This window comes from Nelumbo nucifera, chromosome 3 (assembly GCF_055504915.1).
Source record: "Nelumbo nucifera cultivar China Antique chromosome 3, China Antique-T2T, whole genome shotgun sequence".
Taxonomy (NCBI): Eukaryota; Viridiplantae; Streptophyta; class Magnoliopsida; order Proteales; family Nelumbonaceae; genus Nelumbo; species Nelumbo nucifera.
This window is the reverse complement of record NC_142651.1, coordinates 51,846,419-51,873,290: the sequence shown is the minus strand read 5'-3', so window position 1 is coordinate 51,873,290 and position 26,872 is coordinate 51,846,419. Positions and strand designations below refer to the sequence as shown.

General features: G+C 35.4%; 1 protein-coding gene across 14 annotated transcripts; it reads left to right on the top strand.

Moving 5' to 3' along the window:
* The first annotated feature begins 16,048 nt into the window (after positions 1 to 16,048).
* On the top strand, positions 16,049 to 26,241 carry LOC104600865 (cryptochrome-1-like). 14 transcript variants are annotated; one of them, XM_088901126.1, is made up of 8 exons: positions 16,049 to 16,379; positions 16,543 to 16,604; positions 16,695 to 17,222; positions 19,326 to 19,547; positions 19,780 to 20,486; positions 20,868 to 21,549; positions 21,757 to 21,810; positions 22,037 to 22,269. In XM_088901126.1, exons 3-7 carry the CDS (start codon positions 16,910 to 16,912, stop codon positions 21,771 to 21,773), a joined length of 1,941 nt encoding a protein of 646 aa, XP_088757252.1. In that variant the 5' UTR covers positions 16,049 to 16,379; positions 16,543 to 16,604; positions 16,695 to 16,909; the 3' UTR covers positions 21,774 to 21,810; positions 22,037 to 22,269. The 14 variants fall into 14 exon arrangements, 5 of the variants coding, with proteins under 5 accessions (XP_088757252.1, XP_010262313.1, XP_019053908.1 ...); XR_016084043.1 differs by adding an exon at positions 23,891 to 24,173 and having other exon boundaries at positions 16,049 to 17,222; positions 22,037 to 22,114; XR_016084041.1 differs by adding an exon at positions 23,863 to 24,173 and having other exon boundaries at positions 16,049 to 17,222; positions 22,037 to 22,114.
* Positions 26,242 to 26,872: the final 631 nt, after the last annotated feature.

Sequence of the window (26,872 nt, the reverse complement as noted above, 5' to 3'; positions counted from 1 at the left end):
GCTTCCTTCCAAATAAGGCTTGTAAATCTGCTCCCAAGAATGCCAATTGTATTTGTGGCCATGTTTTGACACTCCCATAGGAAGTACACAAATAATTTATGGATTTTGTGAGTAACTTTCTTAGGCTTCGTTTGAACACTGATGACGTTTTACACTTAATCGTATAATAGGTGACTGTTACATTTTGAAATCATGATAAAAAAGTGTAAAGTTTTACATTGATAAAATTGATAAAATCGATATAGTATTTACATCGATTATCGATGTAAAACTTTATGCTTGATAAAGTTTTACATTGATTTACGATATAAATCTCCACTCCATCCAAACACCAACAAATCTAAATCGGAGTGGAGTTTTACGTGATTATAATTACACGTTCATTCTAAATGCCTACAAAACCAAACCAATGTAAATTTTACATCGGTTCTTAATTTACATGGCTTCCAAATGCAGCCTTGGGGACAACAATTGTGCTCAGAATATGAATAGGCATACTTTGGAGGAAAAGCTCACCTCTTGATGAAAGAAGTTTTGATTTCCGGCCCTTAATTCTTTTCTGAATTTTCTCCACCCAGGGAGTAAAATCTCTAATTCTCAAATTCTTGTCACCAATGGGAGCCCTCCAAGTACATAAAAGGGAATTCTTTCCTCATGAATCCTATATGACTCTAGTAGCTAAATTAATTCTGTAACTAGGACTATTTTTTTTGTTATCATAAAGAAAGATTTATTTTTATTTAGGGTCCGTTTGGTTTGCAGGAATAGGGGTTTGGAATCGGAATTGGAATGGGCTATTCCAATTCCAACTGTTTGGTTGGGCGGAATCGGAATCCCATTCACATTCATGCTGGAATGTCATTCCCCCATTCGAGGGAATGGCCATTCCCTGCCCTTCCCTTGGGAATGGAATCCCATTCCTGCTGATTTTAATTCCCATTCCCATTCCTGTCTGAACCAAACAGATTATTGGAATGGACCATTCCGATTCTAATTCCGATTCCGGAGGATTTCGATTCCAATTCCGACTACGAACCAAACGGACCCTTATTTTTTGACCTGAAGCACTCTCGTAGACAGCCAGAAACTCCATCAAGTTTTCAAGACTACTGCTTCTAAGAGACTAAGGATCCCGTTTGGTTCGTGGTTGAAATCGGAATTGGAAATGGAATCGAAATCATCCGGAATTGGAATCAGAATGGTCTATTTCCATAATCTATTTGGTTTAGACAGGAATGGGAATGAGAATTAAAATCAGCAGGAATGGGATTTCATTCCCAAGAGAAGGGAAAGGAATGACCATTACCTCAAATGGGGGAATGCCATTTTAGCAAGAATGGGAATGGGATTCCGATTCCGCCCAACCAAACAGTTGGAGTCAGAATAGCCCATTCCGATTCTGATTCCATACCCCTATTCCTGCAAACCAAATGGACCCTAAGACCCATAGTAAATATCACCGTGTCATCAGCGAGCAGGCTATGAGTTAGAGATATAGCACCTCTCCAGCAATTTGAAATAGCCAACATCACCATTATTGAAGATAGTTGATAGTCCTGTACTTAAAACTTCCTCTGCTATAATGAAAAGACTTGAAGAGAGAAGGTCTCCTTATCTTAGTCCCTAGAAGATTTAAAATAGCCCACACGACAAGAGAGCCACTAATCAACATAGAAAACCAATAGTTGCACACACCTAACTTGAATAACTCAATCATTAAGTCATTGAATCCGAATTTGTTTAAAACCTTGAAAAGAAATTTCCAGCTTAATCTATCATAGGTTTAGCCATATCAAATTTCAGAATTATATTCCCACCTCTTGTTTTCAACTTTTGGTTCTCAATTTTTGATATCAAAACTATGAAAGTAGTTGTATAATACCTGAGGAGATTTTTAGTAATGAAAATTTCTTTGATTGCCATGCACACATCCATACGTATGATAATATCCCAACTCTGCGTAAAGAAGAAGCCATCGAAGTACCTGGAGCGGAGTCAAGTGGCATTTGATAAAACTTTTTCAGACTTCTGAAATCTGAAAATGTTGCTTTTTAGACGCTAGAGGTGTTTGGAAGCTAAGGTGGCGTTTGATTGTACTTTTCATACGTTTAAATCTGAAAACGTTGCTTTTTAGATGCTACATTCGTTTGGTATGTCATCTTTTTACTAGATTTGAAATCCAATTTCAGATCTTAATTCGTAAGAGGTGGGGCAGGTCCTTAATGCGTTCAGATGTAAATTAGAGGTGTGTAAAAGAGATTAGTATCCTAAAAAAACCTTTAATGACATGGTTTGTTCTTCATATAACTCGAAAATAGGTCATTCGAACCCCCTCTACGACCTGAACAAGCAGCGGCAGTTCTCTCTCTCTCTCTCTCTTGTCTTCCCACCACCGCCACCGCCACTGCAACTTGTAGCAGCGGCAGTTCGGTGATTAATAATAATAAGGGTAAATTACAAAGACCCCCTTGTACTATGGGGTCTGTGACAAAGACCCCCATGTACTTTGTTTTGTGACAAAGACCCTCCTGTACTATGACCGTGAGGCAAAGACCCCCTTTCCTTAGCCTTCCGTTGAAATTCGCCATTGAAAAAAATATTGTTCATCTTCCCTGACCTCATGATACACGGATAATAGCAGCGATGGTAATCCCCTCTACCTCAGATTCCTACACATTTCTGAAAACGTCAAATGGCTTAATTCGTTGATTTTCGGGGTTCTGGCGTCTGCACACGATCCCGTGATGAAGAGGTTACGGACACCGAGTGGTTCTTTCTTGAATCGATGACATAGTCGTTCATCAACAGTAGTGACCATCCTGGTCAGGCTTTCTTTGAATGTTGTTCATCTTCCCTGACCTCACGATACACAAGGACGGTAATCCCCTCTACCTCAGATTCCTTCACATTTCTGAAAAGGTCAAATGGCTTAATTCGTTGATTTCCGAGGTTCTGGCGTCTGCACACGATCCCGTGATGAAGAGGTTACGGACACCGTGTGGTTCTTTCTTGAATCGATGACATAGTCGTTCATCAACAGTAGTGGCCTTCCTGGTCAGGCTTTCTTTGCATCTTAACCGGTGTGGCTTGTTGGGGGTGAGAGGCTTGCAAGATTGTCTTGCGAGCGGGCGAGACAAGGTTAAATTTTTGGCTTGCGGATGATGGTGTGTATACCTTCGGCCAACAGTGTAGTTGAATTGGGTTTGACAGAATTGATTTTTCACAGCTTAGATATGATGAATAAGGTTAGGGTTTTGTTTAATTTCAACAACAATAATTCTAAAATGGGTCCTTGGTCCACGTCTCAGGACAATTAGGGCGAGAACCACCTATCCTTCCTCTGGCTTTTGAATCCGTTATCGATGATTGAAATTAAGGGTTCTCTTTGTACAGCCCCAGCTGCTTCTGCTGCTATTGTTACTCCTACTAATCAAGAGATCCAATAAACCAATTCAGTTCGAGAAGCAAAGCCCAAGTAAAGGAATGCATACCTTAAACTTCTTTCTCACGAATCGAAGCATGTAGGATATATCTAAGGTCCCCAGAACAGAGCAAAGAAATTTAGACAAAATCATTCTTTTTTTTTTAAACAACTCATACAAGCGAAAAGAAATATGTAGAAAGAACTGATTCCCAACATTTTACAGCGATACATCGATCAGATCACTACCCAGAGGGGAAATTTGGTATTTTTGTTCTCAAATTATTCTGAAAAAAATATTCCCCGCTAAACTAAAGCAGTAAAGCCCACCCCCAATAAAAGAATGCTGCTTTGCAGCGACATACAATTTTTCATGTAGGAAAAAAATTAAAAATATTAAAAAAAACATCAAAACCAGAACGAAATTAAGAAGTAAAACAAAACGAAAAGAAATTTTGAAAAAAAAATCTCACACCATTAGTACAATGCTATACAGCTGAGAGAGCAGCAATGAGAGTTCTTTGTACGCCAGTAACGGCTGCACCCGATCGGATCTCCTCGCGGAAACCTGGAGGAGAGGAGAGATGAGTTAGTGGGATCTCCAGAGAAGGTGAATTCTTTGGTGAAAACAAAATTTCTAGAGGAGCAGCTCCTACCCCTGCATTGCCACTCCTCGTCGCCCCAAGGGCTTCCTTCCCAAAAATCTCTATCGGCAATAAAACCTTCGAAACTGCAAAGATGGAAACTGGGTTTTGATAAAAAAACATCTGGGTTACCGATGCCTGAACGATCCCCGTGTCAATCGCCACCGACCCATTAACCCTCATAATATTTAATGTGAATGTCCCAACACCCATGGCTTCCGTCGCTAAAGTAGGTTGCACAAGATTAACAATCGACTCCAGCGAACCCAATGGATAGTAAGAATGTAGAACATGGAACTTCAAGACCACAACTTCATTTTCTTGTCTTCCTTTTCTAACTTTTCTCATGGCGGTATTTCAGAACTAGTAGCTTAGCTCAGGCGGTGGAGAGAGAAGACCCAGGAGAGTCTGAAGACTAGGCGGGAAGAAGAAAGGGGAGGAGAGAAAGGGGAAGGGGAAGGGGAAGAAGAGAGATCGGGGGGTGGAGGGGGGGGGGGAGAGAATAGTTATTACAAGGGTTGTATGGGGATTAAAAAAATATTGCAAACGAATTTCAACGGAAAGTGGTCTTTTGTCTCATGGTCATAGTACGGAAAAAATAATTATTTTTACTAATTATTAATTATTTTAATATTTTTATAGTCATTAATTATTTTTTTAATTTTAATCATTCATTTTAAGATTGAAAATTATTTTTTATGGGAGATAATGCAAATTGAACTTAACATTTCCAAATAGTATGTTCTAGGGGTAAAATAGTAAAATCAATAAATTTTAGATGGTAAAAGGTTGATCTAACACAATCTTAGGGATTCAGAACCTCTAAAAAGTAAAAAAGCACATATGCTTCTTTTCAAATTTTAGATAATATATTTTTAACTTTTTAGATATGAAATTTTAGATTTATCAAACGCCACCTAAGTGTATCTGAATTTGGGTATGAAAATTATTTTCAGATCTGAAATAATAAGACTTGGGCCAGGTGCTGAACGCATTTAGATGTGTTTCAAACATGGCCGAAAGTCCAAAATACCCTTAAAAACATGCTTGTGTTTCTCCCTCTCACCGTTCATCTTCTCCACTTGATGCAACAGCGAACCAGCGGCAGCAAGTGACTCCTCCGATGAACTAGCGGTGGCGAGTTCCGACCTTCTCTCACTCTTTCTCTTCTTTCTTCTTTCTTCTTTCTTCTTAAGCAAGTGACTCCTTTGTTGCAACTCTTGCCACTACAACTCCTCCGCTGTCCATGGACGCCGTTGCAACTTTCACCGTCCACGGACTCCTTTTGCAAGTGACTCCGACGAACCAGCGACGACAAGTGTCTTAAGCAAGTGACTCCTCCGCTACAACTCTCGTTGCTGCAATTCTTGCTGTCCACTATTTTTTCTTATTTTAATAAATTATTTTTTATTTTTTTATAAATTATTCATATTTTTTTCAATATTATTTTGAATTTAATAAATTATTTTTATGAAATAGTATAAGTTGAACTCAAAATTACCGAATAGTCTAATTTATGGGTAAAATAGTAAAATTAGTGAATTTCAGATGTTGAAGGTTTGATCCAATACAAACAACCTTCTTTATTCAGAACTTCTAAAAAGTCAAAAAACAACTGTCTCTTTTTAGATTTCAAACACTTTTAATATCTTTTTAACTTTTTAGATTTATCAAATGCCACCTCAATATTCTTAATCTCATGGCAGCTCGAGATTTAAAGTAATCTGTCGTTTTCCTCTATTGAAATGAGGGTGGGGATTTATTGTAAGAGATAATCATGATCTGTAGAGATTTCTTCAGAGTAGAATTTTGAAAAATTCCACTACATGTTCTTTTATTTGGTATATATGTCTTCAGTGGCCACTGCTATTAATTTGAATTTTCCTGATTAAGGAGTAATTTCTTTCTACCTTCACCGACGAATGAAAAAATCTTGAGTTTTTATCTCCTTCCTTAAGCCAATTCTCTCTTGATTTTTGTTTAGAAAGAGTTCCTCCTGAAGAAGCATCTGATTAAGGTTTTCAATGATTCGTTTAAGAGCCAGCTGGTTATCCTTGGACTCATTAACCAAAAGGGCATTTTTTGCATCCAGAAGAACTTGCTCAGCATTTTCTACATTCACAAAAACATCACTGAACGCATCCTTGTTCCGGTTTTTAAGTCTTTGTTTGAGCAATTTAAGCTTAGAGGAGAGTATGTGGTTGCCATCAATATGGGTGTTCCAAACTTCCTCCACAACCTGTTTAAAATCTGGGTGGGTTGTCTTCATGGAAACGAAAGCGTTTTAGGACCTTGTAGGTAGGGGTGCTCATGGTTCGGTTTGGGTCATTTTTTGGAATCGAACCGATACTATCGGTTTTTGGAAAATCGGTAATTGGAACTAAATCAAGACCAGTCATTTAATCAGTTTGGTTCATCAATTTTTTGATTTTTAAATTTTTACAATATATATAAATATAAAATAAAAAATTATAAATACATATATCAAATATTATATTTTAAATAATAAATAATAAATAATAAATAATATGTTATAAACATATATTTATATATAATGCATATTTATTAATTTATAATGTATACAAAATATAAAGTATATATATATATATATATAATATACATAAATATTTATAAAATATATAGAAATATATATATACTGGTCAGGTCGGTTAACTGCCAGTTTTCTATATTGGTTAACCGAAACTGAACCGGTACCTTTGATTTTTTAAAAACATCAAACTGAAACCGAACCAACCGGTTTGATTAATTGATTTTTCGGTTTAGTTTCAATCGGTTTTTCGGTCGGTTCAGTTTTTCGGTTTTTTTCTCACTCGTACTTATAGGCAACCGTCTTCAATTGAGATTAAAAGGGGAATGATCCGAGGTTGCTCTGTCTAGGTGGTCCACTATTGTGTTTGAGAATTCATGCATCCATTGGATATTGATTAGAATTCGATCAAGTCTAGCCATTGGATCCACGATAACCTGGATCAATTAGTCCAGAAGTATTAATCATATCTGCGAAATCTCGCATAGATTGAATGTTGAGTCTAGTGCTTCCGTCTCTACTTGTTCACTACTGCTCACCGTGGCATTGAAGTAGTCTCCACCTACCATCCAAGGACTTGGTAAGGTAGAAGAACTTTTTTGATAACATTTGAATGTTTAAAGTAATAGATGAGGCTTGAGTATGTGGAAAGTGATATGTTGGGAAATTGGGCTTATTGAAACTTGGAAGAGAAGCTTTGAGGCGTGTCTGAAGACACTATTTTTAGAAAGTTATTTATTCCCCCACTCAGTTCTACTAACTTTGCTGTTTGGTTCAAGGTTCAAAGTATTGACACAGGTCAATACGTTAGTAGGGGGTATCGGCCTGTGTGCATTTGCTTGATTGCTTGTGTGTGTATTTTCTTGATCACGCTCCTTATATAATTTTTGAAGAGTCATGGAGTAGAGGAAGGTGCTGGTTCAGAAAAGGCTCCTTAAACAGTCATAATTTCAGGCATTGTGACCGTTAAAAATGTGGTTAATAGTTATTGACTATTAACTTTGCATAATACTTTTTGATTACACCTGATCGAATCGTGACCGTTGAAACATCAATGGTTAGTTTCACACCAAAAGATAAAGTGCGCCTCTAAAGTGTCTCATTGTGGTGCGTACACACGTGCATGCATTGTACAATAACAATCTTTCATACTCTCCTCTTTATTTCTAAGGAGTATAAATAAACTCCAATTTAAACATTCAAAACAAGTTTTATAATTTTTCAATGTAAAACAAGTTAAAAACTGATTTTAATAAGAGAAAAAACTATTTTCCAAAACATATATAAAAATACATTTTCTATATAATTGATCAATCAAACCGTATTAAATTTAATATCTCATAATATGATAAACTTTCATTAATTAAACCAATTAAAATGTGTATTTGTAATAAATTCATTATATGTTTATTTATTTTAACTAAGCAATTTTAGAAACATCGGATCGGACCATGCATCTTTACCTAAAGATTGACACATTCATGAACTTGTTCGGTTTCTATCACATATTGTCAGTTGGCAACTATTCCAGTCTGTTGTATTTCTACAAGACAAACATCGGATCCCACACATGGCTTCGACATCGTAGTGCAGTACTGTACATTCAATATCCTAATGTTATTTGTCACTTCGGGCGTGTTCGAATGTTTTGTCTTTATCACTTTTTTAATTTTTTATAATAATAAGGAAAAATGCTAGTTTCAGCAAAAAAAAAAAAAAGAGTATTTTTTGGATGGGTATTTTTATGAAAACAAAGTGGATTTTGTTTCCTGTTTATCAAAACCGTGTCAATTATACCCGAAAATCTATGATTCCACGGTTCCATCCGAAATTCGATTCAATATCTCGGATACAGATGAGTTTATGTAATCGGATCAGATTCAGAATTTTCAACTTATATCCGATTAATAATCCAATCGGATTTGAATTTGGCTCTACCCGATCCGATTATATTATGATAATTATAGATTTAAAAATATAAATTTTACATAATTATATTTAAATTTATATAAAATATATTTTATATGAATTTATATATATAATAAATCCAATATGTTATATTTACAGAGTTACATTAATTTATTAAATATAAAATTTGAAAAATAATCAACTTTTTATTTATTTTTGTACTTAAAAATTTAGAACAAAATTAGATTAAATCCAAATCTGATCTGAGTTCATTAAGATTTGAATTTGAATATGAGGTCTTAAAATCTGATCATATTTCGGATTGGATTCATCTACAAAATTTCAATTATCGGATCGAATTCCGATTTTGATGAATCTGATTCGAATCCTATTCGTTTAATCATGGTTTTTAAAACTGAATCGGTGACCGAACCGGTCAGGGGTCTGATTATCGGTTCGAACGGTCCGACCATTCGACCCAAACGGTCGGCCTATTTTGACAAAAAAATAAAAAAAATGAAAAACGATCAAAACCGTTCGAATGATTAACCGGCCAGTTCAACGGTTTACTGACCAAAATCAACGATTTTGAGGAAAAAAATTATTTTGGGGGAAAACAAAATGGGTGAGATGACCAATTCCCAGTTTTTCCGATCTGACCGTCCGGTCTGGTTTTAAAAACCATGCGTTTAGTTACAGTTTAATTGACAAGTGCTCGGTTTAAAGCCTCTATCAATTGATTACACCAATCCATTTTTTAACATTTAAATGAATTTGAGTCCAAATGAAAAGAAAAGAAAAACGGAAATTGTGACAAAGAAAAAACTTTTGGAAACTAATAATAGATGTAATTTGAAAGAAGAGGAGAGAGATGTGAATGGGAGGAGACAAGAGAGTTGAAAAGCTACTGATTTGTATTAATAGATTGTTTTTGAAGAGATGGGATATAATAGAAATAAGTACTGAAGAAATAATCCGTTTTTCTATCTTAAAAAGTTCATGAGGCACCAAATTATATATGTAAGTCTACTCCCTACCTAGAAATGGCAACAGGGTGGGATCTGGGTGGGGCACCCCCTCTCCATCCCCACCCTATAGCCAAAATACCCTATCCCATCCGTACTCCGCCCTTGGTAGTGGGGTGGGTTTAGGGTGGGGCATCCACTTCCTATTGGGGACAGGGAATTTTCATATTTTCTCTGTCCCAATCAATTGTCTAAAAATATATTTAATATAAAGATATTTTAAAAATAGGATTATGAGAATTTAGGGTATTTTAAGAATTGGATTATGATAATTGTGGGGTATAAAAATGAATTTATGGGATCTTAATGTTTTAATAATTTGGGAAAAACTTAGAGGTACTTTAGAAACTAATATTAAACCTTGGGTAAAATACAAAAACCTCCCCTAAAGTTTTTGACAATCATAAAAACCTTCCCTATAGTTTCATTTTAACAAAAGCCTCCCCTAAATTTTTAAGTAAAACGATAGCGCTTGGGTTAATAATCTAGATAAAAAATATATACATTAACAAAATTACCCCTAGAGTGTCATTTAAATAATATCATAAAATATCATATTTGCCCTCAATCAGTCAACATCTCCACATTCCCCTCGTTTCCCCTAACGAAGAAGCACTAACTAGTAGCTACAGCCATAGTCATCAAAGTATTCTCAGTCTGATGAGAGAGAAGGATCCTCAGTTGAGTTCGTTTATATTCAGATATATTCCAGTTGGGAAGATTTATCAGATGTCAAAACATTACATAAATCCTACCCAGTAGAAACAAACCCACCAGTCACCACAATCAAAAATAGAAAAGAAACAACGAGCTTCAAGAGGAGAGAGATGATTTATTCCTCAGTACTACTTTCCCTTGGCATCGAGTTGAATGAAGTATCCTTTCGATTACTCTCAAAAACAACCCTAGAAATAAGAGCCCCTCCACCACTAGGAGCCTTCATGTACCCGCCACCACCGCCATTAGACATACTATAGCTGCTTGAACCAGTCCTTGATCTACGACCACTACTACCACCACCTACCGCCTCCTTTCCCTCCACCGCCACCACCTCCTTTCTCTCCATCGCCACCACTACCATTAGACATACCTTAGCTGCTTGAACCGGTGCCTGATCTACGACCACTGCTGTCACCACCTTCGCCTCCTTTCCCTCTACCGGCACCCTTACCTCCGCCACCACCGCCTTTCCCTCCACTGCCATCACTGGCAACTTTATCTCTGCCACCACCTCCTTTTCCACCCATATTTCGCTAATACACAATCAACTAGAGAGGACATTGTTGATCACTACCAATTTGAAATGGATTAATTCCATACAATTTTATAAATCGTAATGTTTGTTTGGCTCATGAATAAGCTGGTTGATTCATTCAGCATTAATCCACCCTAAAATCAGAAATCAGCCCATGTGTTTGCCACAAGCCGACAACCATCAGGTCCAAGAATCTCTCCCAAAACCATTAAAAATCACCAAGACAAAAGGCTGGAAGAACCCCCTTAAATCTCTATTCTGGGTTGGACAAGTTGGAGAACAACTCCCCCACAACCATTGAAAATAGTCTTGTTCCTCCCAAGTACCACCCTACTGCTGCACTAATGCTGATGGCACGCTCTAACTAATCTCCAATGCAAAGCAGAACAAATCCCTCGCCTAAGTTCATTATGCCTGCACCAGCCGTCTATGCATCTTTGCACAGGGCACAAGACAGGAATTACAAGAGAACACAGTGCTCGTCCTAAGGAGCGAGTTAGATTGAGATGAAAGATCGAAAGGGGCTTTTGATGGAGTTTGGATGAAAGGTTGAAAGAGCTAAATTCCCTCTCTTCAGACAGTGGAGTTGGATAAGAAAAGAGGTCAACAGGAGAGGAAAAGAGGATAATAGGTCGAGAGGGGTATTTTAGTAAAACTATATGCAAATTAATTTACAAAAGGGTAAAATGGGAATTTGGAGAAAATTGATGCATTGGTCTAACGTTTTCTGTTTGGGTCATTCACAGAATGGAGGTTTTTGTTGATTTCTTTAAAAGTTTAGGGGAGTTTTTTGCTAAAGTGAAATTATAGGGGAAATTATTTTTCCTGTCCCTACTTTGCACATGGCAATTCTAGACGATGATAATGATAAGAATAATGTATCCAAAATTTTCTATAAAATTCATGTATTTTTTTTTTTATATATATATTTTTTTTGTTTTCACTATTAATTAGATGCAAATTATAAAATTTGAATATGATTATGTAAGCACCTCATATTGTGCTACAAAGTTTTGGGTATCATTGCTAGACCTACCTACTTGGCTCTTCTTTTTGTAATGTTTTATTTGCTTAGTGTATACTTTTTTTTTATTTATGAAAAAATAATGTAAGATTCAAAGAGAGAGAATTGAATGAAGTGACAATTATAGTTCAAATTACATTTTGAACCTCACAATTAAATATGGATTAAATTAAAAAAATGGGTATTTTAGTCAAAAGAAAGTCCTACAATTTTACTCATTTTTAATAGTAGTGTAAGATGTGTTCAAATTTTTCAATAATTTTTTTTTATTTCTGTGTAAAAATAATACTGTTGTTTATACTTATTTTTCGTTTAATATATTAAATATATGATATTATACATGTGCCCAAATGTTTTTTTTCTGTAAATTTATGTTTTTTTTTAGTTTTTTAGTTTTTATATTTTATTAATTTTTATTATTTAATTATGACATTAAAGGTTGACATGTTTGACCCAAAAGTTGAACTATTGATCTCTACTAAATAGGGAAATAATTTCATTTTTGGTTAGTTTTAGATTATGCATTTCATTTTCATCATCAATAAAAATAGTTCTTGTTTATTACACTTGTATTTTTTTTAATTTGATTAATAAAAAATATCATAAATGTGTTTGTTTTTTCTTCATTTTTATAATTTTCTATATTTATTTCTATTTAAAATTTTATCATCTAACTATGACTTCATGGATTGGCCAATTTGATTTAGATAGTTGAATTGCTTAGCCACCACTTGGATAAAAAATGATTTTATTTTTTAGTAAGTTTTAAAATATATGGGTTTATATTGTTAAAAGTACTGGACATAGATCTAGTTAATAGCATTTATCCGTGAAAAAATAACTTAAATATGTGATTAAATGTGAGAGAATGAGAGTTAAAAGCTTAAATACAAGAGTTAATGAGAGTGGATTAAATGAGGTGATAAGCATTAATTGAAATTACATTTTCAACCTTCATGGTTAGAGATGGATTAAATAACAAATGTGGGCATTTTAGTCAAAAAAATTTCCACACCCTCATTTGTACTTTTTATAACTATCCTCTTTTCAACCTAATTCCTCCCTCAAGGGTACATAATATAGCCTCTTTGGGGGCCATCTGTTACTTCATCAATTTCTCCTCTGATCTCTCTTGATGGCCATACATTGAACCCGTTAGGCTGTGTTTGATTTAAAGGAAAAAATAGGAAAAAAAGTAAAAGGTAGGAAATCTTTACAAACCTTTTATAAGTTTCTCTACTTTTTCCTTTCTTTCCTTACCTTTTTCCTTCAAACCAAACATTAGAGATGTGACCCCGATATCAGAATTTGAAAATCCCCACTTTGTAAACATAGGATTTGAACTGATCCATTTGAATGCTTTTCATTTGCCCACTTATCAAACACAACTCGTGTGAGGTGAAGATTCTCATTCTAGAATAGTCGATTCTAAGAAGATGGATTCAAGAGGCAAAGCCCTATTATTCTTATTTGTTTGTTTGTTTATTTTGGATGTATCCAATCCTTTTTTGACCATGTGTAAAGCTTTGTACCCGAATATATGCTTTCTCTTTCCTTCTCAACACACTTTGATTTGAAAGAAGTAATATTTTAATAGTTTTCATGGCATAATAGGTTATACAAAGAAGATTCGTCATTTAATTGTATGGCCATCCATTACCTAGCCTATCATTCATTGAATTGAAAGTTTGGAACTTTAGATAAAAATTAAAACCGTACACTATAATTCTTTTTCAAATTTAGAGCCAATGACTAATAGACAAGGTGGGATTAGCAGTTAATACATGAAAAGAAAGCATTCTCACTCTGATCACCCCCCACTTTTATGTTTCCAACTCTATGTATACCTTTATAAAAAGAAATATTGTTTTAATTGTTAATTTTCGAAAAAAAAAAGTTGTCCAAATTACCACTATTTTTGAAATTGAATTGGACAAACCTATATTTTAATTTATCCTCAAAAGAAATGCAGCTTGCAATGAGTTGAGATTTTCTGCCAACAAAACTCGTTCAAACCCTCTACAAACTTGATGTAACACCGCACATCTCATCATGTGGTTGGGACCCATTATAAAAGTTAGACCTATCAGATGTGTGGTGTAGATCATATTGGTAGAGGATTGGAACGTATTTTGTTGGCAGATGATTTGGACTCACTTGCAATAACCCCACCCCACCTCCACCCAAAATATATAAATAAATTGGAGAAGATTCATTAAAAAAATGGAAGGTTATAATTAGGGAATGCATTTTGATGGGCAAGTCATGAGCTCTATAACATGTTTTTTATTTATTAACAATGATTAAAGTATTGGTATCAAGTATTGTATCAAACAATTTGGATATGGATACGGATACAGATATGCTTTGGAAATATTTGGGTATGGACGAAAGATTTGGATACATTAGAGAACTACATAGAAAATTTCATAAATATATTAATAACAGCAAATTTAAAATCAAATAACCACAAAAAATGTATAACTACTTAGTAAATGTATATTTTAACGGTATATATGAAAAAATATATTACAATTAATATGTCAAGATGCATAAATATCATACAATTTTATGATAATGCATCAATCAAGAGTTCAAGACACATAATATATATATTATTTTAATTATTATATCAATTATTTTCTATTTTACTATTTCTTACTTTTTAACATTAACAAAAAAAGAACCAAATATTAAATTCTTAAGTGTATCTGTCCATATCGCATTGTATTGGACCGATACGATACGGGTCAATACGTGACCCGTATTGACCTGATATTCACGACTGGCAGAATACACTTATAATCGTAATGCATACTGAATAGGGTCGATACCGATACATCCCATATTAGATGTTAAATCCTTAAACCCTAAAATTAAGTACTTGATTGGATGCATTCCTTAGAGCATGTAAGAATGTTGTTTAGTTTAGAGCATAGAAGGGTAGTTACAATTTACAAGGACAAGTTAGATGGATTAATAATTAATTAAGTGATTTAACCATAGTCATTAACTACTAAGATTCTTGTATATAGGGATGGCAATTTCCCCATTTTCTTGATCCCCGTGGGGATCGGCCTCGAACGGGGAGGGAATGGGAATGATTTTCCTCCATGGGAATGAGAAAATTTTCGTCATCATTAGCAAAGATGGGGTGAGGACAGGAAGAGCACTTCTCACCTCATGGGATACTCACTAATACATATTATGTATACATTATATATATCAGATGTATCTATATATTAATATTTTAAAAAATATGATTGAATATTTTTTAATAAGATTATAAATTTTAATTATTTTATTTTTATTTTTTAAATAAAATAAAAATACAAAATGATTAATATTATAAAAATTCATGAAAAATGGGAATACTGTGAAATGAGGATGGAAATAACACCGTTAGCGGGGACGGAGACGAGGACGAGGATGAGGATTTTCGCGGCCCCGCCCCGTTGCCATTCCCACTTGTAGAACGGGCCATTGAAGAGAGATTACCGACGTTCAGAACTGACGCTAACGTGCTCTGAAGATACTGGATAGTGCGATTTCATATGATTTAAGTACGTTCACGTGGGTTTAGATTTACTTTGGGCACGTGGCAGTAAATTAGTGGATTGGGAGTGTAAGTGTCAGAATATTTTTCGAAACTAGCGTCTCTTCCGCGATTCGAGTGGGTCCGTGTGGCAGACAATCACGTGGCACAGAGTAAAACCCCACCACCTCCACGGCTCCACCTACGCTGCAAATGGAGACGTTCTCAACCCGTACGGCGCAAATTAGAGTGGACCCATGACGTGGAGGCACGGAAGAAAAGACAGAAATTTCTTCAGGAATCGGAGGCAACTCAACCCAGGTGAGTTGAATGTTACAGACAGCCATGGCCCATGGATGGGTGAAAAAGACTTGTTCAGACCCACTCCGACGGACCTTTGAAGTGCAAATCCCTTGGTTGCGTATGTGTGCATATATTTTAAGTACAGACGAGTGAAGACAATATAAAATTCATTGATTGTTTTGGTTGAATTCCCTGTATAAGTTGTATGTGGACAGTTCTGGTCCCTACGGATTGGCTTCTGTAGGTTCTCTCTCTCTGATTTACTTTTTTGCGAATTCTTTTACTTTGCTAGCTTTCTTTTAGGCTTGAGTGATTTTATTTGAGCACATTCCGTTTTGGATGAGCGACCTCAATCCCGAGTCAAAAGCTGCAGGGGTGAAAAGACGGAAATACTTCCTATTTTTACCTTTTGCAGTATCTGTCCTTTCATTGGAGATGTGCCACAGGATTTGGCCCAAATCCAAATTAGTTGCGTTAATAATACTAATAACAACAGTATTCTTTGACTTTATATGATGAAGGTAAATCTGTTCGATGGATTGTTGGAGATAACTGATGGCAATTTAAATATATACAAGTAAGAAGAATCATGTCTGTCTCAGACCCACCTCCACGGTTGCATGAAATTTAATCTTCTCTTCATGGATTCTCTTCAACAACTACCTTGAGCTTCTGGGCTGCTGATCTCTGAATTCGTAAAACCCACCAGGATTTTGGTTCGTTCTTGTATAACTGATTTGGGCTTTTGTTTGTTGTTGATTTTTAGTTGATGGTTTCTGAAGGGAAGAGAAGATTATCTTTTGCGTTTTCAGTTTTTGTTATGTTTATCTATCTGATTGATGGTTTGGAGGTGGGAGTTTGATTGCTCATGTTATGCAGTTGGGAAAGTTTTTATGATGCTTGATTTGGATTGCTTTTGGAGCGTATGCAGTTTCAGTGAGGTGGGGGTATGCTTAAGTTTTCTTCGTGGGGCACTCTGGTAAGCAAGTAAAAGTTTTGAGGAATACTGTTTCAACTTTGACATCTTGCAGGATAAAAGTTTGGGGCTTCCGACCACCTACTTCTTTAAAAGCTTTCTTGGTTCTCTGATTTCGTGCTTCTTGAATCTGGTGTTTGATCGATCAATGGGTGATTGTGGTTGGAATTTCCCTTGTCGGAGTTTTGTGTTCTAGAAAATAACTTCGGAAAGACTCTCGGAAGCATTACATGGATCTATATGACTTGACCCGACTGTGAATTTGTGAAGATGGGTAGCAATTCTAAGGCCATCGTCTGGTTTAGGAGGGATCTCAGGATTGAGGACAATCCTGCATTAGCTTCGGCTGCTAGGGAAGGGAGTGTGCTTCCTGTCTATATCTGGTGCCCCAAGGAAGAAGGGCAATTTTACCCCGGTCGAGTTTCAAGGTGGTGGCTGAAGCAGTCTCTTGCCCACCTCGATCAGTCCTTGAGATCTCTTGGGGCCCCACTCGTGTTGATCAAAGCTGAGAACACTCTTGCTGCTCTTTTGCGGTGCATCGAGGCCGTAGGAGCAACAAAAGTAGTTTATAACCATCTTTATGGTATGCTCTAAATTCTTGCTTTGACTATGTAGCTGATGTGGTCTTTGATTGTTTCACATGAGATACATTGAGTACGAGGCCCGACTCAACTATGTTAAATCTTTTGCCATAGATATATTTGATGCATAAAAGAGTCTAATGGTGCAGACTAAGTTCATTTTCATTTTGCATGCTTGATATATTTTGCATGCTTGAAATATTTCATTTTCATAGGAATGCATCTGGAGGAATCTCTGCACGTTCTTATGGAGAACATTTCTAGTTTCATGTTAGAAACATATTTGGACTTTACTTATTCCAGAATTTGGAAACTATCTTTTCCTTTTCTGTTAATTGAGTTCCTTGTTAACGTGAAATGGGGAAACCCTAAAAGGGCAAAAAGTTGAAACAAGAACCATTGTAGAAGGTTGAAATTCCAATGGGCCAAAAGCAAGCATCACCCTGAAAGAAAATTTTATGGTAGGAGCAGAGTTCCCTGTGTGAAAAGCTTGCAAATTTATAACTATTTTTTTCCAACTAGTCCGAAGATTGAATGTTCCTCTGGGTGTCCCTGCAGAAAATATCTAGGACTTGACCCAAGTAAGGAAAAAGATCTACAATGTTGGCAAACCTCCATACTCTTATTTGCCTACTTGATGGCCAAGGGAGCGTGCTAATATATACACTTCTATTTCTAGGGAGCCTCTATAATGAAAAAATTTTTACTTCAATCATCAAAGGAAGGCGGGCCTTCACTTTTCACTTAAATAAATAGAGGATCATCTGCTAAGAATGCACTTGGTGGAGCACAAGATGAAAGGATCGTTTTGTTTATACAAAAGGAACAAGGTAGTGTAGCAAGATAGATAGCAGAATGGATAAATTGTTTGAATCTCTCACACTTGTGGTTGCCAAACAAAGAAAATAAATGATTCATTTTCCTGTTTTTTCTTTGCTATGCACAAAATAGGTTTGGACATCTTTAAGAAGGCTCTAATTTTTGACAAAATCATTATAAACTGCAACACAGAGGCAGTGATTAGCGCAGCCAAGGGTTGTTCGAGTGTGCCCACCTGTTTCTTGTCATCATGAAAGACATCTAGTGATAGCTAACCATTTTGTTGGCAAAATTCTGTTTCTATTTGTAAGAAATGAAATCAAGTTGCAATGCTAGTTGAATCCAAAGCAAGGTTGTTGCCAAGTCAGGTTTGTTGGGAGGGTTGTCCTCCTAAATGGTTCTGGAGGTCCTCTTAAAAGACTGTGCCTTCTTGTAGTTTTCTTCTTTTGTTATAAAACAATATAAATTCATTGCTGAGAAAAGGTGGCATGACTATACAATCTTGGAGCAACAGTTAAACCCAAATACATCTGCTTTTCTGAAAACTTAAAAGGATAAACATTAAAATTATAGAAAACTGGAGAAGTCAAGGGATGGTGCATAATGTTGAAAGTCAAAGTAGAAGGGATACATGAATCTGACCCATTCAAGGTTCAATCTACGGTTTTCATTATTCAGGCTACAACTTTATTGTTAAAGGTTTACTCATAGTTTGTTTTTTTCTGTTTGGATTTTCATTATTCAGGCTACAACTTTATTGTTCAGAGTTCCCTGGAGTTATTTGGTAATTACATATTGCAAATTACTGGGGGATTAAGGGCTGGGAAAAAAAACAGGGTATATATATATATAACATGTTCTCTTCTCATGCTATCTTCATTTTGACCTCAAGGAGATATTCCTGATTACTGAAGTCTTGAATAGTCAACTGCATTTCTAATCAATTTGCACTTGAACTATTTGATTGACAACCTCCTTTTTATTGGTATTTCAGTTGACAGTCTTATTTTGAGTTAAGTTGGAATTGATCCCTTGGCTGATTTGCAAAAATTGTCCTGTTGGCATTTTTGGCAGAGCTATTTGTCCTATAACTGGAATACCCACAAATGATCTTTCCCAGTTGCTTGTACTTGCGTTAAGTTTTCTTACAAGCTAGTTAGTGATAAATAAGCATGCAAGTTTTGACATTTTCATTTCCTCTCCGGATTTTTTAAACAAACCAGTTTGTGGATGCCTTTTTTGTTTTAGTATTATCTTTTTAACACTAAGGTTTTCTCTCTTCTCAGATCCTGTTTCACTTGCCCGTGATCATAGCATCAAAGAGAAGCTGACGAACTTTGGAATTTCTGTTCAAAGCTTTAATGGGGATTTGTTGTATGAACCATGGGAGGTAAATGATGACAAGGGGCACCCTTTTACAACCTTCAATGCGTTCTGGAGCAGGTGCTTACTTGAGCCAACTGAACCTGCTTTGCTTCTTCCTCCATGGAAGTTAGTGTCACCTGCAGGTTTGTTGTGGGCTTTTAGCCATGCAAGCTATTTAGGTTCTTTTTTCAGAAAATGCAGTTTGGCATTGATTCCAAATATGGCATGACATGAAAATACGCAATACAATTATCTAATAAAAATACCTAGTGTTGATTAGGAAGGTACATTTGCTTCTGGTCATGACTTATCTTGTGGTCGTGACCACAGAGGGATAATTTATTCATGATATTGAACTTTTTTCTTGATTGTCAGGATTTGTTCAAAGCAGTTCAGTTGAGGAGTTGGGTCTTGAAGATGAATCTGAAAAATCTAGCAATGCTTTATTGGCAAGAGCATGGTCCCCAGGCTGGAGCAATGCAGATAAAGCTCTAATTGAATTTGTTGATCACCATCTGCTAGACTACTCAAAAAGTAGAGCAAAGGTGGAGGGAACTTCCACGTCACTTTTGTCACCATATCTACATTTTGGAGAAGTTAGTGTGAGAAAAGTTTACCAGTGTATATGGATGAAGCAAATACTGTGGGCGAAAGAAGGAAACTCTATTGGGGAAGAGAGTGTGAACCATTTTCTCAGGGCTATTGGGCTCAGAGAATATTCACGTCACATCTGTTTCAACTTTCCATTTACGCATGAGAAGTCATTGCTTGGAAATTTGAGATATTTTCCTTGGCGTCTTGATCAGGGTGAATTTAAGGCTTGGAGACAGGGTCGGACTGGTTATCCATTGGTGGATGCTGGAATGAGAGAGCTTTGGGCAACTGGATGGATACATAATAGGATCAGAGTGACTGTTGCTAGTTTCTTTGTTAAGTTCCTGCTACTTCCATGGACATGGGGGATGAAGTATTTCTGGGACACACTGTTGGATGCTGACCTGGAAAGTGATATCCTTGGTTGGCAGTATATCTCAGGAAGCTTACCGGATGGCCATGAGCTTGACCGTATGGACAGTCCAGAGGTATGCCTGTTCTTGTGTTTTAAAAAAGCCTTGATTGGGGCAGTTGCACTACAAAATAATGCAACAGACTGTTTTGGGGAAAATCGTAAATTTTTTGACTTGAAAAATGTGGGTTTTGCAACTTCCACATATTGGAAAAGAAAATATGACAGAGCACTCTCTTGGAAGCAATTTCTAAGTGAATTTATTTATATATTTTAAGAAGATTTCAGTTTTTATAGTAAATATAGGTATACTTGCTCAATGGCCTAATGTTATTTCGGTCTGTTTCATAGGGAAGGGAATGTGCATAGTTAGATATTTTAGCAGAAAATTCATCTCTTATAAATGTCTCTTTGCTTGCATTTTGATTATTTTAATCTCTTTTACTTTTGGCACTAGGTTCAAGGCTTCAAATTTGATCCAAATGGTGAATATGTGAGGCATTGGCTTCCTGAGCTGGCAAGAATGCCAACTGAGTGGATACATCATCCTTGGGATGCTCCTGCGACAGTGCTTGGAGCTGCAGGGGTGGAGCTGGGATTAAACTATCCAAAGCCTATAATCCTAATAGATTTAGCAAGACAGCGCTTGATGGATGCTCTATCTTTTATGTGGGAAGCTGAAGCAGTTGCAAAGGATAAAAATTCAAATGGGGCAATGGAAGTTGTCGTTGACAACTCTGTTTCTAGTGAAAGTTTGGCAATTCCAAGGGTTGTAGTAAGAGAAAAAACTCCATATAGTACCACTTCTTCTCATGATCAGAAGGTGCCTTCATTTAAAGTATCCATTAAAGATTCTACTGATCGGAAGAGATCGAAGTACTGGGAAGATGATAGGCCAGTTCAGGAACATCTACCATATCACAACCACAGATACGAAACCTCAAGGAGAGATGAAGATGATGTATGCTCTACTGCTGAATCTTCTTCGGCTAAGAAAAGGAGCACCAGCGGGATTCAGTTCTCTGTTCCACATTCATGTTCCTCTTCATCACAAAGAGATCCTTTGCATTGGTATGAACCACCTGATCTGAAACAGCAGCAAGAAAATTTTGACATGGAGCAGTGTTCAAGCAAAGATGGTGAGTTACACTTGGTTACTTGGTATATCATTAATTAAATTTCCAAAAATTTATTTTTGATGCTTTCAAATCTAAATCTAGTTTTTTTTCCCTTAAACCCATTGATCTGTTCTAAGAAATCTGCTTAATTTTGAAATAAAAACATTCCCAACATGTTCAAACAGAAAACCATCTGATTTGTTTGACTTCTCTCCCTTCTGTATATAGTTGTCCTAGATGGCTAGCTTGGGCTCCACATCCTTGTGCAGTTGGCATATACATGTATGTTAAAATTTCTTGGATAAAATAGATTGTGTTTTTTCTTCTTTTTTCTCGTTGGTAAATTCTCCAACAACTTACGATTGATTCCTAACTTTTTTATCATGTTTTTGGTTGGTTCGACATTCAGTTACTTGGCTTCTGGAACTTCAAAGTTTCTCTTTAGACTAAAAAACATTTCTAGGTTATTATAGAATATCTCTTAACTTGTAATTATTGCTTTCTGCAGGAGGCACAGGAGGTTGTTGACTAAACTAGTCTTATATGCACAAGAACCTGTATTGATCCTTGAGAAAAGAATTAGTGGGTGCGTATATGTATAAAATATAAAAGTTGTATTATGTTGAACTCTATGCTCCTTTACATTTTGAAATAATGATACGTTTCAAATGTTGATGTACATATGTACTATAAGATGGAAAATGCAGGTTAATGTGCTAGTGGAGCATTTAATTACCTTTACATATTGGATACCGTGTAGTAAATCCAGGAAAAGTTTTAGATCTGGGGCTACAGTACCTGCATAAGAGTTTTGTACAGGATGTTTGTGTCTCAATGACTAAAATGGGTCCTATCATATAGATTGGTTAGGCCAGGGATCAGCACGATCAGATGACTACACCATATTGTTTCCTGTATTAATTTGGAAAAGATCCATATTAGATAGGTTTAGAAGTAATCTGCATTGTCTGGTTAATCATCTGATTCTGTTGATTTTTGGCATTTTTTGCTATTCTATTATCTGGACCCAGATTAGTTTCTTATTGATATGTGCCAATATATGGTACCAATAGACCATTATATGGTATCTGTATCCCCATAACTGCTGTTGCATGGGTTCTTGTAAATGATAGAACTGTCCCTGTTGGATATGCATTGGATAGCAAGGCTCCTTGAGGAAGACTAATGCATGTTGTTTACAAATTTCTTGTTTTCTTTTTATAAAAATGGACATCTGACATTTATTGGGATTTCCATCTTGTCCAATAGGGTAATAACAAATATGAATATTTAGCTTTGTTTATGCAATTATGATCTTTTTTATTATCAATAAAAATTATGTTCTTTATGATGAGTATAAAATTTACAAGATATCCAAACTTTTTTCAGAGGAATGATATTGTGTGTGCATGTGTTTCAGAGGTAAGGCTGTGACAGTATCTGTTTATCTAAATTTGAATTCGATCCATTAATAATTGGATTGATGGAACCACCCCTATCTGATCTAATATGATCTGATTTGATTTATTTTATTTATACACACACATGCTTATATATACATAAAATTTATGGTGTTAATTAGTAAAATTGGTTTTAATGTTATGTTTTCACTAGTCATAGGTTTCAAGTTTCAAGCAAGTTATTTTCAATTCATTTTGTTCATGAATTTAAAGTTATTTTTAGTTCATTTTATTAATAATATATAATATTTTCATCATTTAGAGTTTAATTTATTAATGCTATTCAATATCCGATTGCAATCCAAATTCGATTTGGACGCAAGTATAAATGAATCAAGTTTGCATCTACTTATATCCTATTCAACCCAATCCATTTGCAGCCCTAAGGAGAGGTTGGTGGGTGGTGCCTGCCAGTGTGAATGTTTATGTTCATGTTAGTCCCTGAATCTATGGTTACTTGGTCAATTTAGTATTACTCTTCCATATGCAACATTGTTCGTATCCAAGAAACTATTCTTCCTGGTATATGGTTTTCATCAGCACCAATTTTAGGACATTTTTCCTAATAATTTATTGTAAGTTTTTTGTCATGTTTGTAGACCTAGGAAGGCTTTTCTTTGTATTTTTAGAGTGAGGAATTTATTTTGATCATGATTGTATATCTTCAATTATGAGACCTTGCATATTTAGGAAGTTATCTTGAATTTATTCATTTTGTGATCTTCTCTTGCAAACCAAGGATGTTATTTTTAGATTTTAGAAGGCAATGGGTAGTTGGTGAAAATTGTCTATCTCTCCGTGGAGTTTTGGGCTTTCTTTCTCTAAATTGAGCACATATTACAGCTAAATTTTCTATCTTTGGGAATAAAGTTAGGTGGATCAAGCAGAGTGCATTTTTGCAGCTGAAGATGAAGGTGTGCTATTAGTATCTTCAAGATTTATGAAGAAAAAGGAGGCCCGATGGCTGAGAAGATTGAATATAGGTGGGGGTAGTTTTGCCAAAGATATTGCTGATATGTGCTCTATGTGCTCTAGAATTCCCAAGAGAAAAGTTTATTGTTCACTGCATGGCTTCTTTCTCTTTTTTGTCCCTAGAGAAACAACATTTATCATGTGCTGTCAGTTGTTGATTAACAGTTTAAACTCATTTTATGGTGAGAAATGGCATCATGTTGTAGCAGTCAACTTTATAGCAATTTATTTCTTCAAGTAATTTCTCAGTACTAAGTGTGCTCGTGCTTTGTACGTGGGAATTTTTGATAATGATAATGATAGTAAATAAAATATTTTCTAAATTTTTTTATATTTATATATCTATAAAAATTATTCTTATTTGTTACATTTATTTTTGTTTAATATAATAAATATATGACATTAGATAAGTGCCCAAAAGTTTTATTCAATCTTTTTGTATTTTTATACTTCTGTATGCTTTCATATATATATATATATATATATATATATATATATATATATATATATTTTATTTCAAGGGTTCACACATTTTCACCCAAAAGGTTGAATTGTTGACTTGCCACCAAACAATTATTTTTCTTTAATATGTTTAATTAATATAGGATCCAATAAAAGAATGAGAGTTAATACCCTAAACTTAATGATAGGGAATTGAATGAGGAGAAATGTAGTAGTTCAAATTAAATTTGTACAATCACAATTAGAAATGGAAAAAATTCAAAAATAGGGGTATTTTAGTTAAAAATAACATTTAATAAATGTTAATGGGAGTTAATACCTTATATTATAAGACTTAATAAGTGGGACTTGGATGAGGAAAAATGTGGTTCAAATTAATTTTTTTCGTTACAATTAGAAAATGACCAAATTAAAAAATTGGGGTATTTTAGGTTAGAATTTAGGTTGTGTTTTAAAATTTGATTTAGGTCGTGTTTGCTGCATTTGCTAAAAAAAAAAATCAAAACCTCAACTCTTTTGAAATCAATTGAAACAATGTTCTAAGAAAATTTTTGTGAACCTAGTAATGAGGTACGATCAAGGGGTACGTGACTTATCTGAAGCCATTTCCAGTTAAGCTAGTCCTAAATTTAGGTTTAAGTAAATAGGGTAAATATTTTACCAAGCAATTCAATTGGTAGGACGGAACATAAAATGCACTTACCAACCAAGTAATTCAATAGTAGGATGGAGCATAAAATGCACCTACTAGCCAGCAAATTCAATAGTAAGACGGAGCATAAAATGCACCTACTGGCCGAGTGATCCAAAAGTGAGGTGGAGCATAAAATGCACTCACCCCCCCCCCCCAAAAAAAAAAAAAACAAAGAGAGCAGTTTTCCCTGATTTACTACTTGATTTGCAGTAGCAAAAATTGGATTGACTGATGAATGAGTCGTGTGTGACTTGGTTGTGTTGATTCAACGGTTTGTAATAGTTAACCTAGAATGTTTGTGGAGAAAGATGAAGGAGAGTTGAGTTTAAAATTCAGTAGGCTAGCTAGTTTGTTCTTGTTTTATTTTTGCTTGAATTCTATCTTGCCCGAGGACGGACAAGGTTAAAAGTGTGGGGGGATTTGATGAGACTAAAAATTGTCATATTTTTAACCCCAAATATTCAGTCCTTTATACTAAATTAGTACTTAATTGAACTCATTATTCTTGTATTCTGGTTTAGGGCATGGAAGAAGGCATCAGGAGAAAAAAGCAAGACAAATCGGATGATTTTTTACAATTTTGGCACCGTTCAGTAATTTGGGCCTAACTCTCGTATCCGAGTTCAGATTGAGCTGATTCAAGACTCACTGGAAAGATAAGAGAGAAAGCTACAACTTTCATGTTTTGGGCTTTCGCAGATTCAGCCTGCATCGAGGTCAAATCCTGGCCCTAAGTTGGGGCAAATTCGTAGGAAGGCCCAATTCGCAGCAGAAGCCCAACTTGCAGAGAAGCCTTGTAGCGGCCCAATTCGCAGAGGAAGCCTAATACGAATGCAAGAACAAGAAACTGAGAAGAGTCCTATCATATTTAAATTTGTGATGTAATCCTAGAAAGATAAATAGATTGAGATTACTAGATAAGAGATAAGAGTAGGATTAGATTAGGACTTTCTATTTTTGAAAGATAAATTTCAAGGAGTTGGAGACCACCCCCTTTCCTTTAACTTATATAAAGGGATGGGGGCGGATTAGAGAGGTATCAAGAAGGAAGCGGAGGAGCAACCAATCTATTAAGCAAGAAGACTGCAAGAAGGAGGTGGCGGCAAGGAGAAGAGAAAATCTCAGCTTTAAGGGTAACACCACGAGTTCTTTCTTTCCTCTTGTTTGTTTTATTTCCTATAGTATGAACTGATTTATTTATAGGTAGGACTGTGGAAAGCCTAATCATAACAATGAATATATTTAAATTCTGATTTTTCCAAGATCGTGATTTCCATATAGTCTATGAGTTATCTTGCTTAATGCTATTAGGAGTGACCATCTCTTAATTGATTAGGTTTATGTGAATGAATCGAGAGAGGAATTCATATAATAGACCAAATAATTCATGGTGTGAGTTGAATGGTATATAGGAGTATATACACATGATTCATCTGAATGTAATAGTTTTTCCTTGAACTTAATGCATTTTTATCTTGAAAACTCTAGTCGAGAGATCGAGGGGTTACCTGATAGAAGTAGTTTAGATATATCTTGAGAAAGAATATTAAATAAAATTGAAAAAAAATTCAGCTTATGGGAATGACAAATTATCTTGGATAATCTCATCTATTGCTATTCATCGTAGCATACTTCAGTATTGGTACTCTTACTCTTATTTCTTTTTCTGCTTTTCAATAGTTTTTACTCTTAAATCTGAAATTCGATTGTCCAAATAATTAGGGAAGGCTATAGTTCTAATACTTATTTTGTTAAA